Genomic DNA, 23,376 nt, shown 5'->3' on the forward strand with positions numbered 1-23,376 from the left:
TCTTGCTATTCTGTTGTGCCTTGCCACATATGCAGGTTCTGTCTTTGGCATCTCTTAGGAATGCTGGACTGAAAAGATAAGTTTCCCTTAAGTCACCTCCCAGTCTGCAGATGCCTCTGCTATGGATGTGGCTTCACTGGTGTGTGTTAATAGAAAACAGACTTTGCCTAACTGGAGGCTCCCAGGGCTGGTGTGGGGCTGGAGTCCCGCCATGATGGGAGAGGCTGAGGAAGCTGGGCTTGTTCAGCCTGTGAGTGTTGGGAGGATCCCCAGTTACCTGCAAGGAGTCCAGTAAAGAAATAGAATTGGGCTTTTTGTTGCATATGATGGGAGAATATAAAAACAATGGGTATAAATTGAAACTCAGACCGGAATAGAAGGTGAGAAAGGCAGTGGAACAGGTTAAGAACTGCTGRAACTGGTTGCCTGCGCAGAGGCTGTGCAGGTTCTGTCCTGGGAGTTTAAGACAGGTCTAGGTGTTCCGTACTCACAGCTGGCAGCCTTTGAGCAGGGTGTACGACTATGAACCTTCCTGATGTCCTTTTATACCTGACTTACCCTGGGATCCCTTCAGGCCAGAAACCTGACCAGCAACTGGCATTGAATTTCCAGCCCCTCTGGGCACATTGCCTGCCCAACTTCCTGTAAAGGGTAGGGTTTTCTGTATAACACAAAATTCRATGTGTTCTTATAAAATTACCTTTCCAGGAGGGGTGACTGCATAATTGCAGGGTGGGATGAACAGATGTGTGCATTTTCTTTCAAAGTTCATTATTACTGATAATCAAGGTTTAAATATATGCAGCTGTCTTTCTGAGAGAGTCACATGGTAGCAAGAATACATCCAATGATGCCAAGGACCCAAGCCTGGAGGTATCTTCCTTGCAGTGAAAAAAATCTTGACTTGTTATCCTTTACTCCTTCTAGCCAAAATTATGTTTCTACTTTAATTCTRTGTATTGAAAGTACCTAGCTTCCTGGCTGCTTAATTAAGGAATATAATTTTAATTCCTAAAATACTTTAGTTGATTTTAAAATGGTCTCTTTGTTGCTCTGGACCSATTACTGTGCATCCCTCCTCTTTTTGCTGGCTAAATACAACACTGTGTCAAATGTGAACCACACTAGACCTAGACTTGATTGCCTGTTAAATAATAGCAAAATAGTAGTGGTTACTTGTCAAACTTAGAGATCCCATGTTTATTCCCACCCAAGTTTTTGTTTCTTAAAACCAATTCTGTGGTTTTGGTTTGCTYGTGTATTCAGTGTCTTCAGCCTACACACTAAAACCCCTTCTCTTGGGAACAGGCCTTTGGCTAGCTGCTCTCGAAGCTGAGGCCAGTAGGGGCTGSTGAGCTCAGGTTATACCTGAAAACTCTTGAGTCAGCAGCCAACTAAAACTCAATGTGATTCAAAGGAATAATAATAGTAGTTGTTAACAAAACTAAAGGCTCCTACTTGGAGATGAGAGGGGCATGTCCAAACCAGAAAGGTTTTGGTATTTAGTGGGTCTTGGAAATCAGAAAATCCGTGAGCCATCTYCTCCCATGAGCACACAAACACAATTCCAGCGGCATTGGCTCCATTGTAAGATTCTCATATCCCACCTGACTTCTTACTGATTCTTGTGCTTTGGCTCCACTGAGGTCAATTTCAGTGCCTCTGGCCTGGGAAGTTTAATTCTCCTTTTGGCTTTCTTGCCCCACAGAATCCACATGCATTAAATAGTTGAGATACACAGACCTTATAAACAGCACTAAACATAATGAWTGTTTATTCTTTTAGTCACATTCTGCACTTTTAAATCATGTCTCATGCTTCAGTGACTCAGTACCTTCTTGGGATCTTGTGACACCCGAATTCATAACCATCTCTTTATTTCAGTCACTGGATTGCACCTGCAAACCAACAAACCTCTGTAAAGAGGAATTGCATCTTCACTTTTTTAAGGTAAATCCTTAAAACCTTTGTTTTATAAAATACAGTGTTTTCCAAGGAAGTTTCCATCTGGAAAATTAGTTACTGACAAGTAAAGGACAAATAACTCATCATGAATTAAGAAACCTCTACTCTATCTACTGAATGTATGACTCCAGAAAAGATAAGTATATTATATGGTTTTATTCTAACACTTTTGTTATAGCTCTATTAATAATAAAGTTTTGATGAATGAAGTACATGAACCTTGCTAAGATCATTTAAGCATGGAATGTCTACAATGTAGTCAGCTACAACCATTTACTACTTCTTTGAGTAGAGATAAAATTTTGATTTTTACATTGAATTTCCAAAGTACATGGAAAAAACGAAATAGGAAGAGCATTTACATCCATTTTAATTGGTGGCAGGCATAAATTCATAAAAACAAATGGGGAAGAAAGACCAYTTAGCAGAAACCTCAAAAAGTGCAGGTACAGATTTGTTGAATGACAATCTTTCATGAGATTCTCCAGCAGGCTTGGTCTTTCTTTTAGACATTAGGGTCATTAAACACTGTCACACAGAAGTTCTCAAGATATGTGAAGATGAAAGCATACTGCAGAAACAAACTGGTGCTTCCATACATTTCAATCCATTGGTGAAGGAGATCTCCTCAGATAATTTACCTTTGTACTGCTTTGCTTCGAGGTAGTCGGTCTCCACCTGTTACAGATTTGTTTGAATTATTACCATAAAACTTTACATGGTGACCTATGCCACAAATTACATAATATATTAACTTTCGTGCACAAAAATAAAATTGGGAAACAATAGTTAAATTTAAAGAACATAGAAAAATCACAATACTATTAAAGGGGAACATCCGATTCTGATATTTGTACTGCAAGAATTTCATGATGGTCAGATGTGAAACTTCATATTTAAAAAAGAAAAAGTACATCAAACTGAATAATGCTAGTAGTATATAAAGCCAAATCACACAAGATCATTTCAATGTAATAAATGCTTATTATTTAGCAGAAAAAAACATCAGGAACAATGTACAAAATAATAGTGCAAGAACAGCTGCAATCTATTTGTTCTCATCAGTTTTGAGATTTTGGTTAAAAACTTTACAGCTGGCGAGAGATGCTGCTGAAAAACTCAGATTCCACTCAGTGGGCTGATTAAGGCACATCTTTATGGACTTCAAATGTTCATTTTCTGTGTTCATGTCTATTGAATTCTGCGGCTCCGAGACTTTCACTTGTAGTGTGCTGTGAGAAAAGAAGTGGGGGTAGGAGAGGGGAAAAAAACAAGAAAAAGTTTAGTATACTTTCCTCTTGCCCTGCAAACAAGCTGATAAGAGGCAAGATGAGGTGGTGGCAGATCTTGTATTCTGTTGGGGGGTTTTGTTGCTTTTTTACTGCACTATGTTCCAGAAACASTGAGGTTGGAACCTGACTGCTGTGCTGTGTTGTAAAGTAGATTGGGCTTGTTTGTGGGGATGGCTGAGGCTCTGTCCATTGGCAGCGCCCGTCCCAGGTCAGTGTCCTGCTTGTGCTGTTCCTTTGCAGGAGTGCAATAACAGCTGGCCTTGTTTAAATCATCTCCAGCTGACTACTGAGAAAGCACAGAGCAGGAAGTGGGTAAGGGTTTGGGGCTTGTTTTTATTGCTGACAATATTAACCTAGTACAACTATGAAAGGACTCACATAKAGACAGTATTTTGTTTTAAAGCTAGGAAAGAAAGCAATACAAGAAGGGAAAGAAACCTAGTCCTTTGTGGGGATCACTAAGCAGACTAGGACAGACGTGTGGATTGGATCATCAAATGGATAGGATTGGAAGAGGCCTTTAAAGGTCATGTATTCCAAACCCCCTGCAATCACCAAGGACATCTTCAACTAGATCAGGTTGCTCAGAGCCCTGTCCAGCCTGATCCTGAATGTTTCCATGGATGGGACATCCACCACCTCTCTCAACAACCTGTTTCAGTGTTTCACTATCCTTGCACTTGGAAGTGCTTTAAGATATAAAACACACTCAGAAGACAATTTCAATCCTCATTTCAAACCTCTTTGTAAATTTATTTTACTGTCTACCTCCTGCAGTGATTTTTCCCTCTGTGTGATACAATGTTTCTCACCATCCTTTTCAAAGTTTTTGAAAACTTCAAGAATGATACAAAGTTGAAAGTATTCCTGAGCTACTAAAAGTAATGTTCTAYGTGGTGTAATTACAGGTAGGAGGTAATCACATGATAAAAACTATCTGAACACAGTTTACTATTAAAGGGGTATTTGAGTAGCAAAATTGGCTTTCGCATTTCAGGAAACAGATTCATCACAGAACTCGGGTGCACATTCTGAAGACTGAATGTGCTGTAGTGTAGTTCTCACAGGGGTGCACAGAGCAGCTGAGGACAGTCAGTCAGTCAGTGTAGGACTATAATCTAAAACATTGGCTTCTGTTACTCAAATACCAATGACTGACTTTGATTAAATCATTTCCAGTATCACAGCACACGGGAGAGACAGCTAAAATGATAATTCACTGTTGCTTTTCACAGATATCAGAAACACAATTTTAATTTTACATTTTAATATAAGCTCCCCAGAAGGCTGTGTGCCTTTCTGACACAGCAGTGAAACAGACATTTCTCATTTATTAACTAATTCCCAACCCTCCATAACTGGTGTGCTGCTCCCATGCCCTGCATTTCCCTGTATCATTATTCAGCCTCTGTCTTTTGTCTTGTTTTGCCTTGTACCCCTTTTCTCTGGATGGCTCTGATCCTTTCTTTACTGCAGGAAACAGAGTGCAGGTGTAGGTGATGGACAGGACTTCAATCAGCAAGGTTACTTTCTCAGATTTACAGCCTCTCCAGACTTGGATCATTGCCCTCAGAAACTCAAAGGCTTTTCTTATGACCATGGGATTAGGTGCATGTGTGAGATGGTGTTAATGCTGCAGTTGACAGCTTTCCTCACCCGTGCTGACTTGTGTTTTTTCAGGTAGGAAAACATAACCCCTAACAACTAATCAACAGCTAAAGGAAAGATAATACAGGAATGTTTTGTTTTGTTTCTTTTTTTTTTTTTAAGGTAGTGGTAACAGTGTATCTTAGGATTTGGTGCAATTGTGACCATCATTTCTTCCCATTTCTCTAGGTACTCTTGAAGTGCTGGTAACGTATTTTCACTTAACTTAAAAGATTTTATATTTCACTATTTCACTATAACTGATCCATATAATGGTCTCCTCTTAGMAAGTAAAGAGAAAAAACAGGATATGGAAACATGACTGTATTTTGGATCTGAAATGAGCAATCTGAAAAAACGCCTCAGGGAGCCAAGTTCAGCAGCCCTTCAGCAGGTGCTCTGCCACGGCTCTGTGCAAGGGGCTGTTCAGCCTCACAGAGAGCTCTGACTGTCCCAGAGCCACAGGAAGCACGAGGGTGGCAGGTGTGGCACTGACGACATGGGTACACCGCTGTGCATGGTGACACTGACACTGTTGGGTCAGGGCAAGCTGGGAATGCTCTCACGTGCTCTGCGCTTTCCTTGGAAGCTGCTGCACTCCAAACCAATGGGTCCGGAACACTGTCAGTGAGGATTCCAGGATGGTTTTGTGTGTGTTGGAACTGCCAGTTCCCATATCTGAATCACCTCTGAATTCACTGGAGRAAGGATGAATTGCCTGTGTTATTCTAACAAATCACCCCCATCTTATTCTAACAGATCTTAGCAGCCAGACCAGAGTAACATTGATGGACTTTCAGGTCCTCTCTGGTCTCCCTGSCTAAGCAGAGAACCCTGTGTGTAGTTAAGTTTCCAGGCCTGTTGGGGCCTAAAAGGATCATCTCTCCCCACAAAAATGTCCTCCTATCATTAAATAAAAAGGAATAAATAGAAAGGTTTGAATTCAACCTTCTACTAAAGCAAGCAAYGATTGGCCTCCCCATGCTCCTAATGCTAAAGAAAACCCTGTTTTTTTCCCCCACACTTCTTGTTAAAGCTGCCCAAATACAACAATTTTTTGGGGAAAATTACACATTTTTTTTTACCCGAATCATCATTATACTAATAGAAATGCTGATTTTGAATAGTAGGACAGGAGAGCAACACCAGAAAAGTTGAGACTGCCAAGCACAAAAGGAAAATAATATTCTTTGAAGTGCTTATTTTCTGTGCCACATTATTTGGAAAATTTGGAGCCACATTCTTCTGGAAGAAAAGGAAATTTGGCACCTATCATATGAAAATGATAAAATTTTTAAAAATGTGGCTAGCTCAAGTCCATGTACTTGTTGAGTTAAATCTGTCACATCATGTTGAAAAAAGTAAGAAAAGGTAAAAAATGTCTCATSTATTAGGTCAATCCTCAGCATTTCCCATCAGGGATTGGCATCAATGCTGTGTGCTTGTATGCTGTAAAAGGGCTCTGAAAGTATCAATGCAGGGTTTTATTTCTCTGAGCCTTTTGCAACACTTAGAGATAAAAACATCTCCTTYCCCACTATCTGAGAGCAAGGTCAAACTTGTTCCTACCCTCCTGTCTGACAGAAATTGTGGAAACTGCACTTGTTTAACACCACCAGCAGTGATGTGCAAATTGGTAGCTTGGAAAGGGTAAGAGCACCCGTGACATGCAGCACTGATTCAAGGCTTTCACAGAAAGGTTTCAATAACACTGAGCAGAAACAGTAACACTTTAGCAGAATAATAAAAAATGTTTTCTCTACGAACTCCACTCAAACAATGTCCCGAAAAAGAAACTAGTGGAATACACTAGGTGAAAATCTACAGTGACTGCAGGAACCTCAGTATGATTTCCAACAGAAATTGATTTGGCAATGTAACATATATTGGAAAGACAGTAAACCAGCCACACACAGTCTCATTGATTGCCTCTAAAATTTAAACTCATTTTTCCATAATGCCAAAACACAGCAACAAAGAAATCTAAAAAGAAAAAATTTAATGTCTCATTTCCATTTRCCAAATGGATTCTCATTGTAATATGAAATAACATATTTCAGCTGYGTGTATGGAATCCTATTTGGGAATCTGAGAGAGAAACAAATGGATTGGAAATCAATCAAAGCAAGCTGGGCAGATAAGCAATATTYAGGGAGTCTGAAAAGTTAGACATAAGATCTGGATTTATCACAGTTGGAGTACTAAGACAAAACAATGCAGAATAGCAAGACAGGAAGTGAAACTGAATGGAGACAAAAAGATGGAGTGAGAAGTCAGAACCAGCCATAATCCCAGACTGAAATTATGGTGGAAAGTTTATTTTGCTCTTCAGACTAACTCAGAATTGTTTTATTGGTTTGATTAAAAAAAATAAAAAAGGATGGAAAGAAAGGAAATATGAATCAAATACATACAAAATATATGAGAAAGATAGTTAGAAGAGACAACTAGGAATTTGTGAGCATTTGTAAAAGAAAGCATTTGTAAAATTTGTGAACTGTAAGTAAAAGAGCATTACTTACTGGTAGCTATTTTCTGAATGTATATATTGAAATACCCACACTGTCTAAGCTTCAAGTTTAACTTGCAGAGACAAAATTGTACATCAGTACTAACAATTAGTACTTCATCTTCAAAGAGCACAGCACAACAGTAACACCAAACAGTAGATGGTGACATTTTCAGGTAAACATTTGGCAAGTGGAGTGAATGGTAACAATTTCAGAGTGCAGTTAGAAAAATGACATGGCTTTCTCCCCAAAATCACTCAGTCTCGGAAAATTACACACAACAGATACAGGCAAAGTAAAAGTTTTAAATTGTAATTTCATCGCAGAACTCAGGAAATAAAACTTAACAAAAAAAGGAAAATCAGGCTTGCACAGTCATGGAGTACAGAGCTCTGTTCTGATGGCTCCCCAATATGAATATATGCTGACAAGTTAAAATAGCAGTAACATTCCTTCCCTCTTTTTAAGTTATAATTATTTAAAGCAGCCTGACTGAGAAAGTTATGTAGAACAATGATCTTTTTGACAAGAATCATCATGCTTTGTGGTATTATAGACTATTTAGCAGTCCACAGAAGACACAGGGTTCCTCAAGAGCAAGGAAGTAGAATATTAATGTAAGCTGTCACTGAAGTGGGCATGAAGAAGWCATAAAATTTTAGGGCATAATTTACTAGTGATAATAGTATTTAACTGTTGAAGAAAAAGATATCCTATGATCTCAAATTGCTCATGGCATACTGTTTTAGAAGATCTTGGAAACAAAAAGCAGCTAAGACTCTAACAATTTAAATGAAGCATCATTAATTTGATGATGAATATAATGAATTCTTAGCTTCTATGAAAGCCATGAAACCACCTTGAATCAAGCCTTCCTCTGATCATCAGTTCTCTGAAAGAAAACTAATTATATATATAATATATATAATATATAATATATAATATTTCTAGTTATTACTAGAAGCTAGCAGCATGCAAGTAAATTGAAAAAAACCCCAAACCCCAAACACCTATTGTGCAGATGAGCACTGTGGCATTTGACTTAGAAACACACTATAACAGAAGAAAAGTTTTTGTTATTTTTTTTCTACCTAATCATAATTTAAAATAGTTTGGAAGGAGGCACAGTAAGGTGAAGGYTGGAGGTTCAGAACTCTGTGTACTGCTGGTTCAGGCTGTTCTGAGGAAGCACAATGCCTCCATCTCTGCACTGTGATGATTGCAGCTATGGAAGTAATTTGTCTTTTAAGCTCAAATCTTTAATTCATAATAGTTTTTTTTTACTTTATAAATGTAATTATGTTATGGAGAGAGATCATCTCAGAAATACGATGAGACAGTCCCTGGGTGGTTTATAACCCACCAGACTYCTGAATTAAGGAAGGTCAAACAGCAATTTGCAAATAAGTAATTTCCTTTTCTGAGATTTCTACTACTTAAATGTAATTTAAAGCCAGCTGTGAGTAGTAAACTGATAAATAGGAAATGTCAGCAACAAATGTCAGATACACCAGAGAATTTCTTCAAACACACATCTCTAGAACTTTAAAGTAGAAAGACAGGTGACAACCACCACCACAATTTTAAGAATTGATACCTTAAGTACAGCTCTTAAATATTTACCTACACAGTAAATAAAGTTCTTGCATTTATAAAGTACTGCTACTGAATGTTTTGAAAATTATGCTAAGTGCCCCAATAAAACCACTAAAATCTAACTTTAAGTAATTTTTTTCCCTAAAATTTACCCTGTATTCAAAATGAAGGACTTTACACAGAGGGAAGAGAGCATAATCCCAGTGAGAATAAGAATTTATTTTTAAAGAAAAATATTGGAAGTCATTCTTACAGCTTCTAGACAAGAATTTCTCAGCTAGGCTTTCATTTCAATTCATGTGTACGGTAATAATCCATTGTTTGGACTAAGATTTCAATAGTTTGAAATAAGGTAACTTWGAGGCCAGGCCTGTGGCAGTAAAATACTGAGCATTATTTCTGAGTATTTATTAAGTCCACACCCTAGGTAACTGGAACCTGTGAAAAGATCCAGCTGRAAAGACTTCCCTAAACACCTTAATTTTCATGTATGCATGTATTTTAATATGAATTGTGAAAGCCTCATTATTCTAATTCCTAGCAGAATCAAGATTTAGAAATGTTCTACCCTGAGCTACAAAATAAAAGAATCAGAATACCTACATAAGACCTGCTTGGAAAAACGTGACTGTAGTCACATTACACACTGATGGCTTGGCAACTGATACAAAACATTCCAAAACAAGCAGAAATTCAGAGTTAGGCTTTTGAAAGGATTTCAAGTCCTAAGTTAATTTTAAGGCCATTTCTACTGGTATGCATGGAGTAAGCAAAGTAGGTCTAAAGTTGATCTTAACTGAAGAAAGAGCTGCAGCCAAGTCAAGATACCTGCCCCACCATGATAAAAGACAGAAGGACAGATTCCTCCTATGGAAGCCCAGAAGAGGAGACAGAAAGGAGCATGTGACAGTAAGTGGAAATGGTAYAGCCACCGAAAGAAAAGTTGGTTAAACTCCTGTCTAGAACTAATTTGTGGTAAGGAAAAGCTGAAAGCAAACATAAGTTATGTGAGTTTCTGTTGTTGAAAGGGCAAATCAAATAGTAAAATCTGTCAGACTGACAAAATCAAGGAAATGAATACAGAAAAGAGCACCTTGCCTCCATTCATCATGAAGTTTCTCACTAAAGGTTTACATCCTCTTGACACAGCAAGAGATTACCATTATTTGTACTCCAAATAAACTAAAGAATAATCTAAGCAGCCTTTACTGATGTTCAAAACATGAGAGGAATCAGCATCAGATAATGGTCCCCTTACAGACATGAAAAAAGAAACAAAAATTGCTTGACCTGTCCCAGAAGAACAGAATGTGCAATTTGCCTTTAGTATGGCAGCAGAAACTGTAACTTGTCTAGAGTTATAAAACATCCAGAGTTGTTGGCCCAAAAGCATGCAGTTAGGAAGACAAAATCTGTTTAAATATCTTGACCTTGGAAAATACGTATCTTTACACTGTAGGAAAAAAAAATAAATAACCTGGTCTTCAATATGAAAAAAATGAATTAGAAAGTTGGTATGGCTTTTTRCAAAAGACTTTCTACCCCTGGGTTTGAAGAAATCTGTGACAAAAGSTGACTGACATCTTGCTCATGGTATTACAAATCTCTTAGCAGGTGTGTGGACCAGASAGAATGGACCAGCAAAGTACACTATGAGAAACACCCAGTAAAAATCAAAATGGGAATAAAACTGCACTCATCTTGTGCAGGGTGTCCTTTGGCACTCACAAACACAGCTTGGGATAAAAGGAAAGCTGATGACTAATCTGAGAATTAATCAAAGCTTGGGAGAGCAAAGTAATGAAGACAGGATGCAGATGAATGTGAACAACCAGAGTGTAATGGCCTGAATGAACTGTGGTTCAGATGTGGGTGTGAATAAACTGAACGAGTAACAGGGATGTTGTAAAATGAACAACAGYTCAGCAGAATCACACTGGGACACGGTGCTGTACCAGTGCAGGACAGGCAGTTCTGTGACAAAGGCATGCACAACTGTCGTGGAGCACAGAAGAAGCACAAGTCAATGCTATACTGCTGTAAAATTACAAATGAGTGTCATGATATACCAAAAGCAGTGGAACAGCCAGCACAGGAAGAGGCWGCTAATGGCAAAGGTATAATTGTCACCACAGGAGCTAAGCTGATATGCAATGACTTGACATCCTGATTGGGTGCATCACCCTCCATGAAAAGGTGCACACACCTTTCTACAAAAAGGTAGAAAACTGCAGGGGAAACATAGATCATCTGACTTATTAACGAGAGTAATTAATAAAAGTTCATGAAAAATCACACATTGAGAATGAAATATAAAGTGAGCATTTAGATAAGAAAACAAGTCAGTCAGCTGAAAGCTGGCAATCCAACAAAGGGAAAAAAGAAATAACGGAGGAGATAAAACTAGCAATTTCAGATGATACCTCATGCATTGAAAGGAGAAGTGGAAAGTGATGTGTCTCAAGAAAGGCATTATTTTATCAAGGTACACTGCAACCARTCAAAACATCAAGTCATAACCTGGTTATGAGGGTGGAGTGGCTTTTAATTATTGCTCAGTTACAATAATTTCCATCTTTTATTTGACTAGCAGTGAAATAAGATCTACTTTTCTAGCTTTTTRTAAAGAACTATTAAAAAAACTCCTGTGAGCAATAAAGAAAAAATTCCAAATAACTTCCCAATTGGCATCTTAATCGAGATTSTGTCTGCAGTTTTTCAAAGAAGTGATATTCTCTTAAAATCACACCCTAAAAAGGTTCACACTTCATAGGCAGCACCTATCCCGAAACAAATACATTCAGGTACAGATCTATAAATAACACATTTCTATATAATGGTATTTGGTAAAACCCATAATTTTGATWTCCAAATATTTTCCTCTGATTTATTTCAAAATACCTAATAAAACCTTAAAATAACTATGAGGTGAGCATTGCTAATGAGGACTCCATAAACTTTTTTTAGCCAGATCCCACACCCTAGAACACCATCATGTTTTACATGACATTGAACAGACGATGCCCAACACTGCCTCGACTGCCACCAAGGGCAAACCGCCAGGCTGTGATGCTGTAGTGGGATGTGCATGGGAATGCAAAACGCTGCTCTTAAAATATTTYACTTCCCATATACAGCAATTTCCTATCAGACACATTCATCTAATTAGYTGTCGATCACTGTAAAAATATCTGTGTTAATTAGAACCTGAACSTTGTCAACAGCTTTCAGAAACACTCAGCATTCTTAGGGACACCMAAGATTCAAGGACATTTTAGAGAGCCCTTCTTTTTCCCAGCCACAGGAAACAATGGAGAGAAACAGGCATTTGATAAGGAAATGCTGTCCTTATAATATGGCAAAATTACTATTTATATTAAATTAACATCCAGTTACCAAATGAATACAAGGAAGAAGGAGCATAATCAATTAAATATCATTTTTTACAGCACCRAATGTTCACATACATTTCAATAAAAATTTCAGGTAACTTAGTAACATGTAGCACCATTCTGTGAAGCCCTGCAAATAAATGTTTAGATTTCTCCTGAAATACTTAAAAGTAACAAAAACATTTCTATTAGTCTCTAAGGTTGTTTAAATATCTTTAAGGCACAACTGTGCAATTATAGCAAAATGAAGATAATCACAAGCAAAAGCATGAATAGTGAGGAAATGTGGCATTATGTGTGGCTTGAAAATCTGAAGATTTCAAATCATCAAAGGTCAGACTAAAACTATCCTTTGATAAGTGAAAGACGAATTTAGGGAAGGAAAATCTAACCAAGAATACATGCAAACAACAACCCAGTAATCTCACACAATTTTATAATTTCTCCCTTGATTCTGGAAACCAAATCTGCACTTTTTGGATGTAATTAAGAGAAGATTCCAGTATAAGACACTTTACAAAGATCTGGTGAAAGAARAAAAGCAGCACTAGCTTTAGCATATAAACAATAGAGAAATGCAAACTAAGACACAGTACACAGCCCTCTATGAATTAAAACATCTTTTCTTGAACAGAACTATTTTCAGCACAAAAATATGGCATTGTCTCAGGAAAATGAAACTGCTCTGTCACCATCAGGCTACATAAACACTTAATTTACAAKTTACATCTTCACAGGCTGTGTTGATTGACCTCCTGCCTTTTCTATCTAACAGCAACAGAAGCTCTGCTTTAAGGCTGTAAACTCTCAACAGAAGAGGGGAATTTAAAAAGGATATGTACTTGTAATATTTTCAAAAGCACTGTGCGGGCCTTGGAAAACTGCTATTTTCTCTTCTGCAGAAAGGCTTACAAAGAAAGACAGAAAATTGTTCATATTTATTTAGTGTTACCAGTTGCCTAAAGCAAGCTGAAAAATCTAGCCATTTCCTCAGGACCGAGGGCAAATAGGAAAACATGAGTATGAGTTTCTCAGTTTTGGAAGAGGTAAAATTAAAAACAGATAGCAAAACAATACTGAATAAAGTGATGAAAAAAGCACTCCAACTTAGTTATAAAACCGGGTATGTTAATCCTTCACAAAGGCTTAACAATCATGGCACTAAACTACAGATATTTCCTAGCAGGTAAAGGAAATTGAAGACTTCAGAGCCAAGTTCTTTGAAAAAAGTCTATTATTCAAAGAAGAAAAAGTAAAAATCCTTAGCCCAGATACCTCAAAAGAACATGAGGAATAGTACAATATGTGAATAACAGGCAATATGTAAATAACCACAGCTTAAARCTAAAGAGCACCCAAAACCTACACACCCCACACTAGATCAGACAATGTGAGAAAAAGGGAAGATGAGCATGAAATTTGGCAAGTAAAATTCCAGAATGTAAAGCAAAATGGAGCATTGACTGTGGTATTGGAGCTGCTGTTGTTGCATTATAGGGAAGGAGGAAGAAAGCATTAAGTTCATAAAATGAGTAAGGATTTATTACACATGTATAGTCAACCACATATCGAGTGGACCTTTCTCCTTTTATCCTTCTGTTTTAAAAATGGCCAGTTTCTGAGAACAGTCATTCATTTCGTATTCTTCCTACATTTTTATTATTTCTCTTACTTTTGTTTATGTCTGCTTGCAAAAAAGTAACTTCTTGTTTGGCAACTACAGGTAAGAAAATTTCCATCTGCTTACTCTGCATCACTGGTAAAACTTACTTTAGAGCCAAGTAACCCTCTGATGAAAAGCCTTTGTGAAAAAAGCCTTCTTAAAATCAACAGATTTAATGACTGTTACACTATGTCTCCTCTGCACTTAACCTAATATTTTAAATTTGTTGCTCATTAGGGGTGTAGAATGCGGTCCTTCATSATAAGGAGAGCTGAACAACACTGCTAAAAAAAAATCATCTCGTTTTTCACTAGATCACTGGTGTGAGACTTTTACAGTACTAGGGAAGTGATTCTCATTTGTAGTGTCATCATTACTGGATTGCACTACCATGAGACAAATAAGCAAAAATAGTGGAATATAAAAGCCATACTAACATAGATGTGTAAAAAAAGAGTTCATAAAATTTCTCCTTCCAATTTTTAGAAAACTTAYGTTAATGCAAGTTAAGTTTAAGAAAAGCTTTGTCTTTAATAGTAACACAAACACTATTTTAWGTGCATGAAGAGACCAATTAGACTCGCAACACCAAAGTTTTCATAGTTCAGATTCTTCACTCTTGCAGCAAACTTTGAAATTACCACAAAAATTGGCAAATTCTCATTTCAAGTACTGCACTTACTTGATTTCATTAAGGTAGAAGTTAAATAAAGCATTCAAACATAATAAAAAGTTAAAATTAAAGTCATATTCTCTTCCAACAAATCCAATAGATTTGTTCTAAAACTCCAGACTACTTGAAGAAAAGCCAAAATGTAAAGGAGAAAATTGAAAAGCTTATTTTAGATGAAAATATCCTAACTTTAAGTGACAGGAATTGATTTTCAAAAGCTTTTGTATGCAACCTCCTACCCTGATATGAAGGGCAAGTGCATGTCTGTGATGTCAGCACTGCCTGCTACTGTAGAAAATTCAGTCTCTTTTCCATCTGTATTAAGTCCACACCCKCTGAAGCACATTTTCAAACTACCCAGTACAATGTATGATCCTCAAATGGAGTATTTCATGTCCCMGGTTTATTGTTGGACTAATAGTTTCTTGTATTTTAGTTTGGCTTTTTTTGATTTTGCTCAAGTCCACAACATGTGAGTGTGACCTTCAGTGTTACAAGTGAACCATTCTCGTGAAAACAAAAGCTTTCCTAAAACAATGTTTAWGTAATTTTCTTTGCAGAACAGAGAATAATAGTGTTTCAGTGTTGCTAAAGGAATTAAAATTGCCAGAACATAGATTTATAATAAAAGGGAACTGCCCCTCAACACATCAAATGCAATGTTGAAGCAACAGTTCAGCAGTCAAGTAGCAACAAACATCAACTGGACCCATGTATCTACCAGCCACCTTATCTTGAATACAACAGGCAATGGGAAAAAGCAATTTCCTCTCTTCTGTTTCTGCATGTCTAGTTCTGGTTGGTGGATACTACACCTTGAGCTATAAGAACTCAATTGTTTATTCCTGCTTGCACATGCTAATGAAAAGCAAATATACATCAAAATTTGGTAACAACATTCTGCCCACCTGCCACAATGAAACCATCACAACATCTCTCTTTCAAGAACATTTGGTGAGACCCCCAAGATCGGCAAAATTGAAGAAAAACTTCAAATATTGACCATAAATGTGTCTATAGCAACATTTCAAGCATGACAACAGAACAATGACATAGTTTATGATATCACATAAACAAAAATACAATCCAAAGAACATATGAACAAAACGATGTTTTCATGTGCATTAAAATTCCAGATGCAGGAATTATGTTTGAAGTCACATGCATACACAGCTAGAAATCACGTTGCCTCTTTTTAGGGAGTAGTTATGCTAGACTGAAAACGTTTGTATGATTTCCTTGGCTGGTGCAGAGAGCGTACAATGTTGAACCAACACAGCAAAACATGACATTGTTCCAGTATCAGACAATCCCCTGATACTGCAACAGGACCCCTATAAAAGACCTGGGGTTACAAGTATAGAGAAAATTCCAGAATATTCATTCTTTGTCTTTTAATATTTCCTTTACCAATGAACTTCCTATCATATCCTTCTAAAGACAATGGCTGATATGAGAAACCATGAGTAAAAGGGAAAATAACAAAAACTGTAAATGAAGTAATGTAAAATATCAAAATAGTTATCAGATTTCCTGAAGATCCAAAACTAAAGGAGGAAAGTTATCAGGTAAATAAAATTGAGTCCCAATTAAAACTAACATGAGACCGTATCACAGTAACAGGTCTTGCATTGCCATAGAAATAAAACATTTACAGATAAATATAATTGGAATGTAACATTTTCTCAATGAGTTACAAGTATGAGAGAGCTCTTTCTTCATTTGCAATATAAAAATGGATATATGCTATCCTTTTCTTTTCTAGTTTACTTTTTTTAACAGCAATTTTGTGTTACAGTTTGAACTTCTTAAAAACAAGTTATTTATGTTGAGCTTGGCCCTAGATAAATGAATTAAAATACAGAAGAGTAGTTTATAGATAAAAAACCAAACCAACTGTACTTTGAAAAAAGCAGGGTTACAGGGAATGAGCTTAATATGAAGAATTCTATATATCACATGAAGTACAAAAGAAATAAAGCATACAAGAGCCATTATATTGTTAATTTCAAGACTTAAATTAACCTTTCCGTTTATTATCAGAGATATTTTTCTACAATAGAGAATACAAATGGGGACCTAAGGTTTTGCTCTGATATTTTGAATCAGGTTTTTTTTTTTATTTGGGCAATATATCAGATTAGCTAATACACTATTGTTTCTACAAAGGCAGTCATTTAAATCACATTGCAGAAGTTGTGTTTTACTTGGTGTGTATTTCACACCTCAGTAATTTTGTTGAAATGAGTTGAGAATTTTCTTTAAGGAGATCTCTTCACCCAACAGAAAAAATAATTTCACAAGTTTACCCTCTTTCTAAGTAATATAATGGCCTTTCTGAGATCACATTTGTATTACAATGCATTTATAAATACCTATCTTAAAAAAATTATTTAATTTCACACTAGCCCAGAAAGATTCRAAGACAAAATATTTAGCATAGCAACTGTATATTGTACTTGTCAAAAATAATTTTGCATTTTAAATTGTTCTGTAAGGATTCAATGCGCAAACCCCTCAGAGTCAGCAGATTTCATTTGGCATGGAACACATACTAAAATGAGTCTCTGACTGAATAATTCTCAAAAGTACAAAATACTATATTTTATTGTAAAATTACGAAACTATTACAAGTTTGTAACAGAAATCATTCAATGAGAATTTTTTAAAACCAGCTGTATGTTAATACACTGAATTTATGCTTCATTTTATAATTTACCCTTCCTCACAATATAAGAAGCTACACAATGGAATGAAATTCTGTTCATTTTGAAGTCAATAGCCATACTTCACAATGTCAGAACTTGACTTCTTGTCTGTCTGAACTACATTAGTTAGCTTATTGGAGCTGAAAGAATGGTGCAAAACGTTATACACATTTTAAAATYGCACTTTCTGAATTATTCTGATGTAATGCAATGTTTAATTTTATGACTTTTCTGAAATTAAAATGAGCTACATGCAATTAAAAAAAAAGTGCTTAGTTGTTTGACTTCTCCAATTCTTTAGGATTTCAATTTTAAGATGAAGGGGGGAACAGGAACTTACCTACTTGGTACTTTGGGTAATAAGGTGCCATTTGTCCACTACTGCATGATTGTCTCTTATGCCTTTTTCTTACATTTGTATCAGTGGTCTCCCATTGTGGACTTTTTCTTTTGTTTATTCTGGTAAGAACTTCAGAACTACCAGCAGGATTATTGTCCTGGTTTACAACACTACTTAATTTTCTGCTTTGAAACTGGTCATCCAGTCTTTCAGTCACTTTAAAAGAATTAGATTCTTTAGATGCTTCCATTTCATTTTCTTGTTTCTTATTTAGCTTAGTAGAATGGGACCTCAAAAGAGGATGCCTTTTTTCTTCCATATAGGCCTGACTGCTGTTACTGTCAACAGCTTCAGGAGAATAAACGACATTATTTAACTTAAATGAATTGTGCTGCTCAATGTGCTTGATTTTTCTCAGAAAAATCCTACAGTCTTTAAAGGTTTTGGCTTTCCAAGTATTTTGAAAYAGTTTATCTTGGCTTTGTTCTTTTCTAACATTTTGCTGGCAACAAATTGTTCCATTTGTCTCTGGATGTGACTTAAGCATATTTGCTAAACCAGGATGTGGGTTAAAGTCAGAAGATCCCATCATCTGTTGAACAAATGCATCTCTGGCTTCATTTTCAGYTGGCAAGAGGCTATTCTGAGACTCTACCAAAGTCTCAGTAGGCTGGATTTCTACTGTATTTCTCTCCTGGAGCTTGGGTGTTTCATCATTGGTTTCCCCACTTGTATTTTTAAACAATTGGCTTTGGCAAAATAACTGCAGATTTTTCTTTTTTGATTTCCAGCCTCCAGAAGCCTGATTATAGAGCTTTTTTGTTTGTCCCCACCTATCACGCTGCAACTTCTTAAATTCATTTCTTTTTAATCTGGCTAAAGGGAAATTACTTTTCATGCTTAAGACYGGAGACCTCACCATGTTATGTAATATTTGCAATTTCCCTGGTGGTTTTGAAGGGGTGGATAGTGCAAACTTTTTAAAGTGCTTTCTGAAAGGGCAAGTACTAGGATCAGATTGTTTAGTTTCCATCTTTACCTCTCTAGTACTAACTACTTCTAAGGGATTGCGAGCATTTGCCTTTCTCACGAGAGAGAGAGACTGTGTTTCTGTAGTTTGCATAAACCAGGTGCAGAGTTCATTCATATTACATTTTTTCTGGAAAAGCATTTTTATAGGTGATGTTTCAAGTTCTACAAGGCTGGAGTCTAAAGGGTCTGACATTTCAGTATTACAGTCTTTTTCAATGGGATCCCTTTTTTCACATACACATTTGTCAAACTCAYTTCCCCCCACTCGCAACCAGGTATTAGTTATCTGTTCAAATCTATTGTTTAGTTCTTCCAACAAAGTGTCACTTGAAGTAGAAGTAGGCCACCACCTGAGAGAGGGATTTGATGAAAATATGGGATCCGATGATACTTCATTAATGGGCCCRAATTCACCATCCTTAAGATCCTTTTTAGCATTTCTTGAATTTCTCAGTTCTGAGGTATCTTTGGATGCTGTGCTCTGATTTGACTGCATAAATTTTTCCTTTCGCTCTTTAGCTTTTTTCAAATGGAGTTTGTAAGATTTATGTAGTAAGGCACTTCTACAAGTAAACGCACTAGAAGATGCTAATGAATGCAAAAAATGCAGTGAAGTTTTTTTGTCTCTAGCAGAATGTCTTGATGGAATTTCACGTCTTCTTGACACTGTTGTAGTAACATTGTGTGCTCCATCCTCTCTAGAATCTTTGTGCATGTTCTTTACTTGACCCATATTATTGCACTGTTGATTTTTTCTTTCCTGTGGCRTGTTTTTTTCTAAAACATTCTGCTGTTGCAAAGGGGGCAAACCATTGCTGATGCTCACTTTTCTTTCCTGAGGTGAAAGTCTACTAACAGTCACTGATATGCCAGAAATTCTTACTTTTGCTGGCCTTCCAGGTTTCCGAACGGTGGTTAATGGTTTCTTAACTTGCCGTATAACATTGCTGCAAGGGTGTGGTGATGCCAGGTTACTCTTGATAGGCCTGACATAGTCATAACCAGAGACCTCGTTTTCAGCAGAAGGATTCTGGAAAGCTTTTATCATTTCAGGCAAAGCATTTCCAGTTTCTGCATTGTGCCTTGCTTTGCTGGGATCACTGGCAAAATTAGAATCAATGTGTTGTGTGGGCAGAATGCTGATTAGATTTAGACTACCTTCAGAAACATGTCTCTTAGTTCTTCTTGACCTTCCAAAAACAACTGTCACAGTAATATTTTTGTTGCTGTTAACTTCTTCCATTACTGCTGCATCACACTTGACACTTTTACCACCACAGCTAAGTTCAGGTCTAGGTTTTGTGCTTTCACTCATGTTTACTTTTGGTTTTGGAGGCCGTCCAATAGGTCTCTTAACCTGTTTGACTACTTGAGGACCTATTTTCTTTGGTCTACCAGGTTTTCTTTTCAACACTGATTCACTGCTACTGCTCGATTTCTCCACAACTTCATCATTTTTTTTCAAGTCATTTAAGTTAGTTTGACCAACTGGACAAGAGCTTGTAATTGCTTCTGCATAAACACAGCTTGACCCTTCCTTAGTATCATTTTCACTGCAATCACAACCATTGAGACAGACTGAATGAGAAACATCTCCTGTGGCCTGTTTGTCTAACAAAGTGTTTGTATGCTCCTGAAACAAACAAAGATCTGTGCTTCCCTTAGAAGATGCAGCTGCAGATGTCAAAGTGTATTTGACTCCTTCACGACTATTAACTTCTGAGACAAACATAAGCTTAATAGGACTAGAGTAGTTTAAGGGAGATGAGATCTCCCCRCCTTCAGATGTTACATGCAAGTCTCCATTACTGGAAGTTGAATCAGTTGAATTAAAGGTCAGAGATTTCAAAAGGCCGTCATTAATTTCCTGATCTATAATGGTTTCTTGTGTGTTTGTTGTGACACAAATTGCTTCGATTTTACTGCTGCTTGGCATGTGTGAATGTGGAAGGAAACCTTGTCCTGTGCATCCCATTTCCCTCAGAGTGAAAGGTAAGCCCCTTCTAGTACCTGGGTTTATAACCTGTTCATAAGCATTATCTTTCAATTTTTGGCTTATTTTGTAACTATCCAACAATGGATTGTTAGTCTTTCTGGCTAAATTTATTGTATCTTCTAAACGCTCCACAACAACTTGCAGATTTGTGTCCCTCACAATTTTGCTTATATTTATGTCACCGCATCTTTCAGCATGAACATTTTTATTTATTTTCATTTTTTCCAAACTTTTCAAAGACTTTTTTGCACTGGACGACTTTCGAAACATGACATTGTTTGTTACATACACAGAGTACCACCCAGGAGGCACAATGTTACGTCTAGTTCTGCCCAAGATTTCATTACTCTCATCCTTCAGAGGAATCTGACCAGTCTCTTTTAAGGTTGCACAATCTCCTTGTGTGCTTGGGAGTTCTGCCTGGCTGGCTGCAATAGTGCTGTTTTCTGAAAGAACTAGAAAGCTGGAGCTGGTCTCAAAATCAGTAAGAGGTAGTTTGAAAGACTCTGTTTGGTGTACTGGAAAGCACATGGGCTTGGTTTGGCAATTCACATATGGATTACTTCCAAGATGTTGCAAAGTCTCATCTTCTATCAGAGGAAAACTATGTGTTTTATTTGGATGCATTTTATCAATTTTTTTCGTAGATTTCTTTACATTTCTCTCAGAAATTGACTTTTTTCTTACAAGAGTTTCATCAAGGCTTGCAAGCTCCCTCTTGATTTGCAAAGACTGTCGTCGAATGACTGGTGAATCAGGAGAATTATACGTTGCAAATAAAGTTTCTTGACGCCTGCGAAATCTTGTCTGGATGATTTTATTTTCCACTTGTTTATCATGTTGGTGAAGTAATTCCATAAAGCTGTAATCACTTGCCTTAGCATTATGCAAAAGAGAAGTTATGAAGTCTCCTAATTTGATGTCATTTTCTGGTGCCCTGTCACTACTAGAAAGTTTTACAAGATTTGTTGCTAGATCTGTAGTGTCTATTGATTTCAACTTCTCATTTATGCGGTCCATCAAATCTTGAAAAATGGCAGAATGTTCACCTTTCTCAGAGTTCATATAGTCATCATTGCTTTCCTGATCTGTTGATACCAATGTTCCATCTGAACATTTAATCTCTTTTCCTTTGCATATTTTACCTTCATACTCAAATTCTCCTTTGCTTCCTTCCGCCGGCAAGAGGGAYGGAGGTTGGTTGATGGCTATTTCAAGTTTGCTGTTGTCTAAAGTTGGAAAATCCATAACCGCTCCTTCTGACGATTCGAATTCTTTACTGTGTACAGGTGACAGTGGAGGTGGCGATGGGCTGCGAGATCTGTTTGAGTTTTTAATGCTGCTTAAGAGGTCACAGTCCTTAGCTGAATATGTACATGGTACTGCTTTCACAGAATGCCTGTTAAAATTTTGCAATTGGTCAGCACAATTCTTAGAACTACATGCTTTGTTCACCATTGTCGTAATACATCCAATTGCTACAGCTTGGCATGACAAAGAATGGAAATCTTTAATACAAACAGACAGAGGTGGTAAACAAGTGCTTGGCCTTTGATTTTGTAAACAGCACCTTTTTGTCAGCATGTGTCCATTGCAACTGCAAAATGGAACGTGAACATCCTCTTCAGTAAGGGAACTGGGAGTTTCAGAGTGGACCAAATGTGTTTGCTTGCAACTGCAAATTATAGGAACATTTTCATCTTGTATTAGGAATTTTAACATAGCCAAAGTCTGTTGCCAGTGATATGAACAAAAAGACTCCAAAACTTTGTTTAATGTTGATTTTCCTTTTTCCAAATTAGCTGTTTCCTCTGAATTTGCATCAGCTGTTGAACTTGAACTGAAAATGAAAACAAATCGAAACAAAATATAAATTACAGTAAAACACTGGATCCAATGTTTGTTATAATGGTTAAACTCAAGCCTAAAAACCTGAAGTTTACGAAACAGTTCTGTTCTATTTGCACTGTTCAATCATACTTGCAAATGTCACTAGCAATGATGTGCATCTTATCAGTGATAGTACTAACTACCATTAAGAAAAATAATCATAAAGAAATTAGGGGCAAAAAGAATAATTTGAAATATAGCTTCTTGAAGCTCACTGTAATTACAACAATGTTAACTTCCTGATATTTCAAATTATGTTAATCTTTAATGAAGGAAAATCTCACCGAGAACCTGGTGAGCTTGGTATTACTCCCCTTTCATTGACTGAAGCACAGAGAAAGTAAATAACTAAGGTTCAAGGTTGTGGCAGAGGAAAGAATGAATCCCTCTCTCCTGAATCCCACTCTTAGATATGTAAATACTCAAGTGCATTGAGTACTCTTCAGGATACACTTAAAGGTATTTCTAAAGATATTTTTATTTGTGTATTTATTTTTGAAGAATACTTAACAGGCTAACAGAAAATGGAAAAAATAGCCTGGTGATCTTTGCAGGTAAAATTTTTCCTTTAAAATTGCAGTGGTGCATCACAAGCTCTTCATTGCAATATATTAAACACACACATGGGTGCACACAAAGATTCCTTAATTAAATAGGAGAGATAATCACCAC

The 23,376-nt window shown here is 36.8% G+C and overlaps 1 protein-coding gene across 6 annotated transcripts in view; it reads right to left on the bottom strand.

Moving 5' to 3' along the window:
- Nucleotides 1–5: 5 nt before the first annotated feature.
- The window catches only part of LCORL (ligand dependent nuclear receptor corepressor like), an 82,767-nt gene continuing 59,396 nt past the window's right edge, over nt 6–23,376 (bottom strand). For 2 of the 6 annotated variants that reach the window (XM_057377913.1, XM_057377915.1), the window contains exons 7-8: nt 17,791–22,654; nt 3,063–3,197 (exon numbers count right to left, since the gene is read on the bottom strand). In XM_057377913.1, the coding sequence (XP_057233896.1) occupies nt 3,138–3,197; nt 17,791–22,654 (4,924 nt within the window). In that variant the 3' untranslated portion in view covers nt 3,063–3,137. Of the gene's footprint in view, nt 3,198–17,786; nt 22,655–23,376 lie in introns of those variants that run through there. The other 4 variants (XM_057377914.1, XM_057377918.1, XM_057377919.1 and 1 more) reach the window with 4 other exon arrangements.

The sequence above is a fragment of the Malurus melanocephalus genome, unplaced genomic scaffold (genome assembly GCF_030028575.1).
Source record: "Malurus melanocephalus ecotype Western Australia unplaced genomic scaffold, MMel_1.1 scaffold_333, whole genome shotgun sequence".
Lineage (NCBI taxonomy): Eukaryota > Metazoa > Chordata > Aves > Passeriformes > Maluridae > Malurus > Malurus melanocephalus.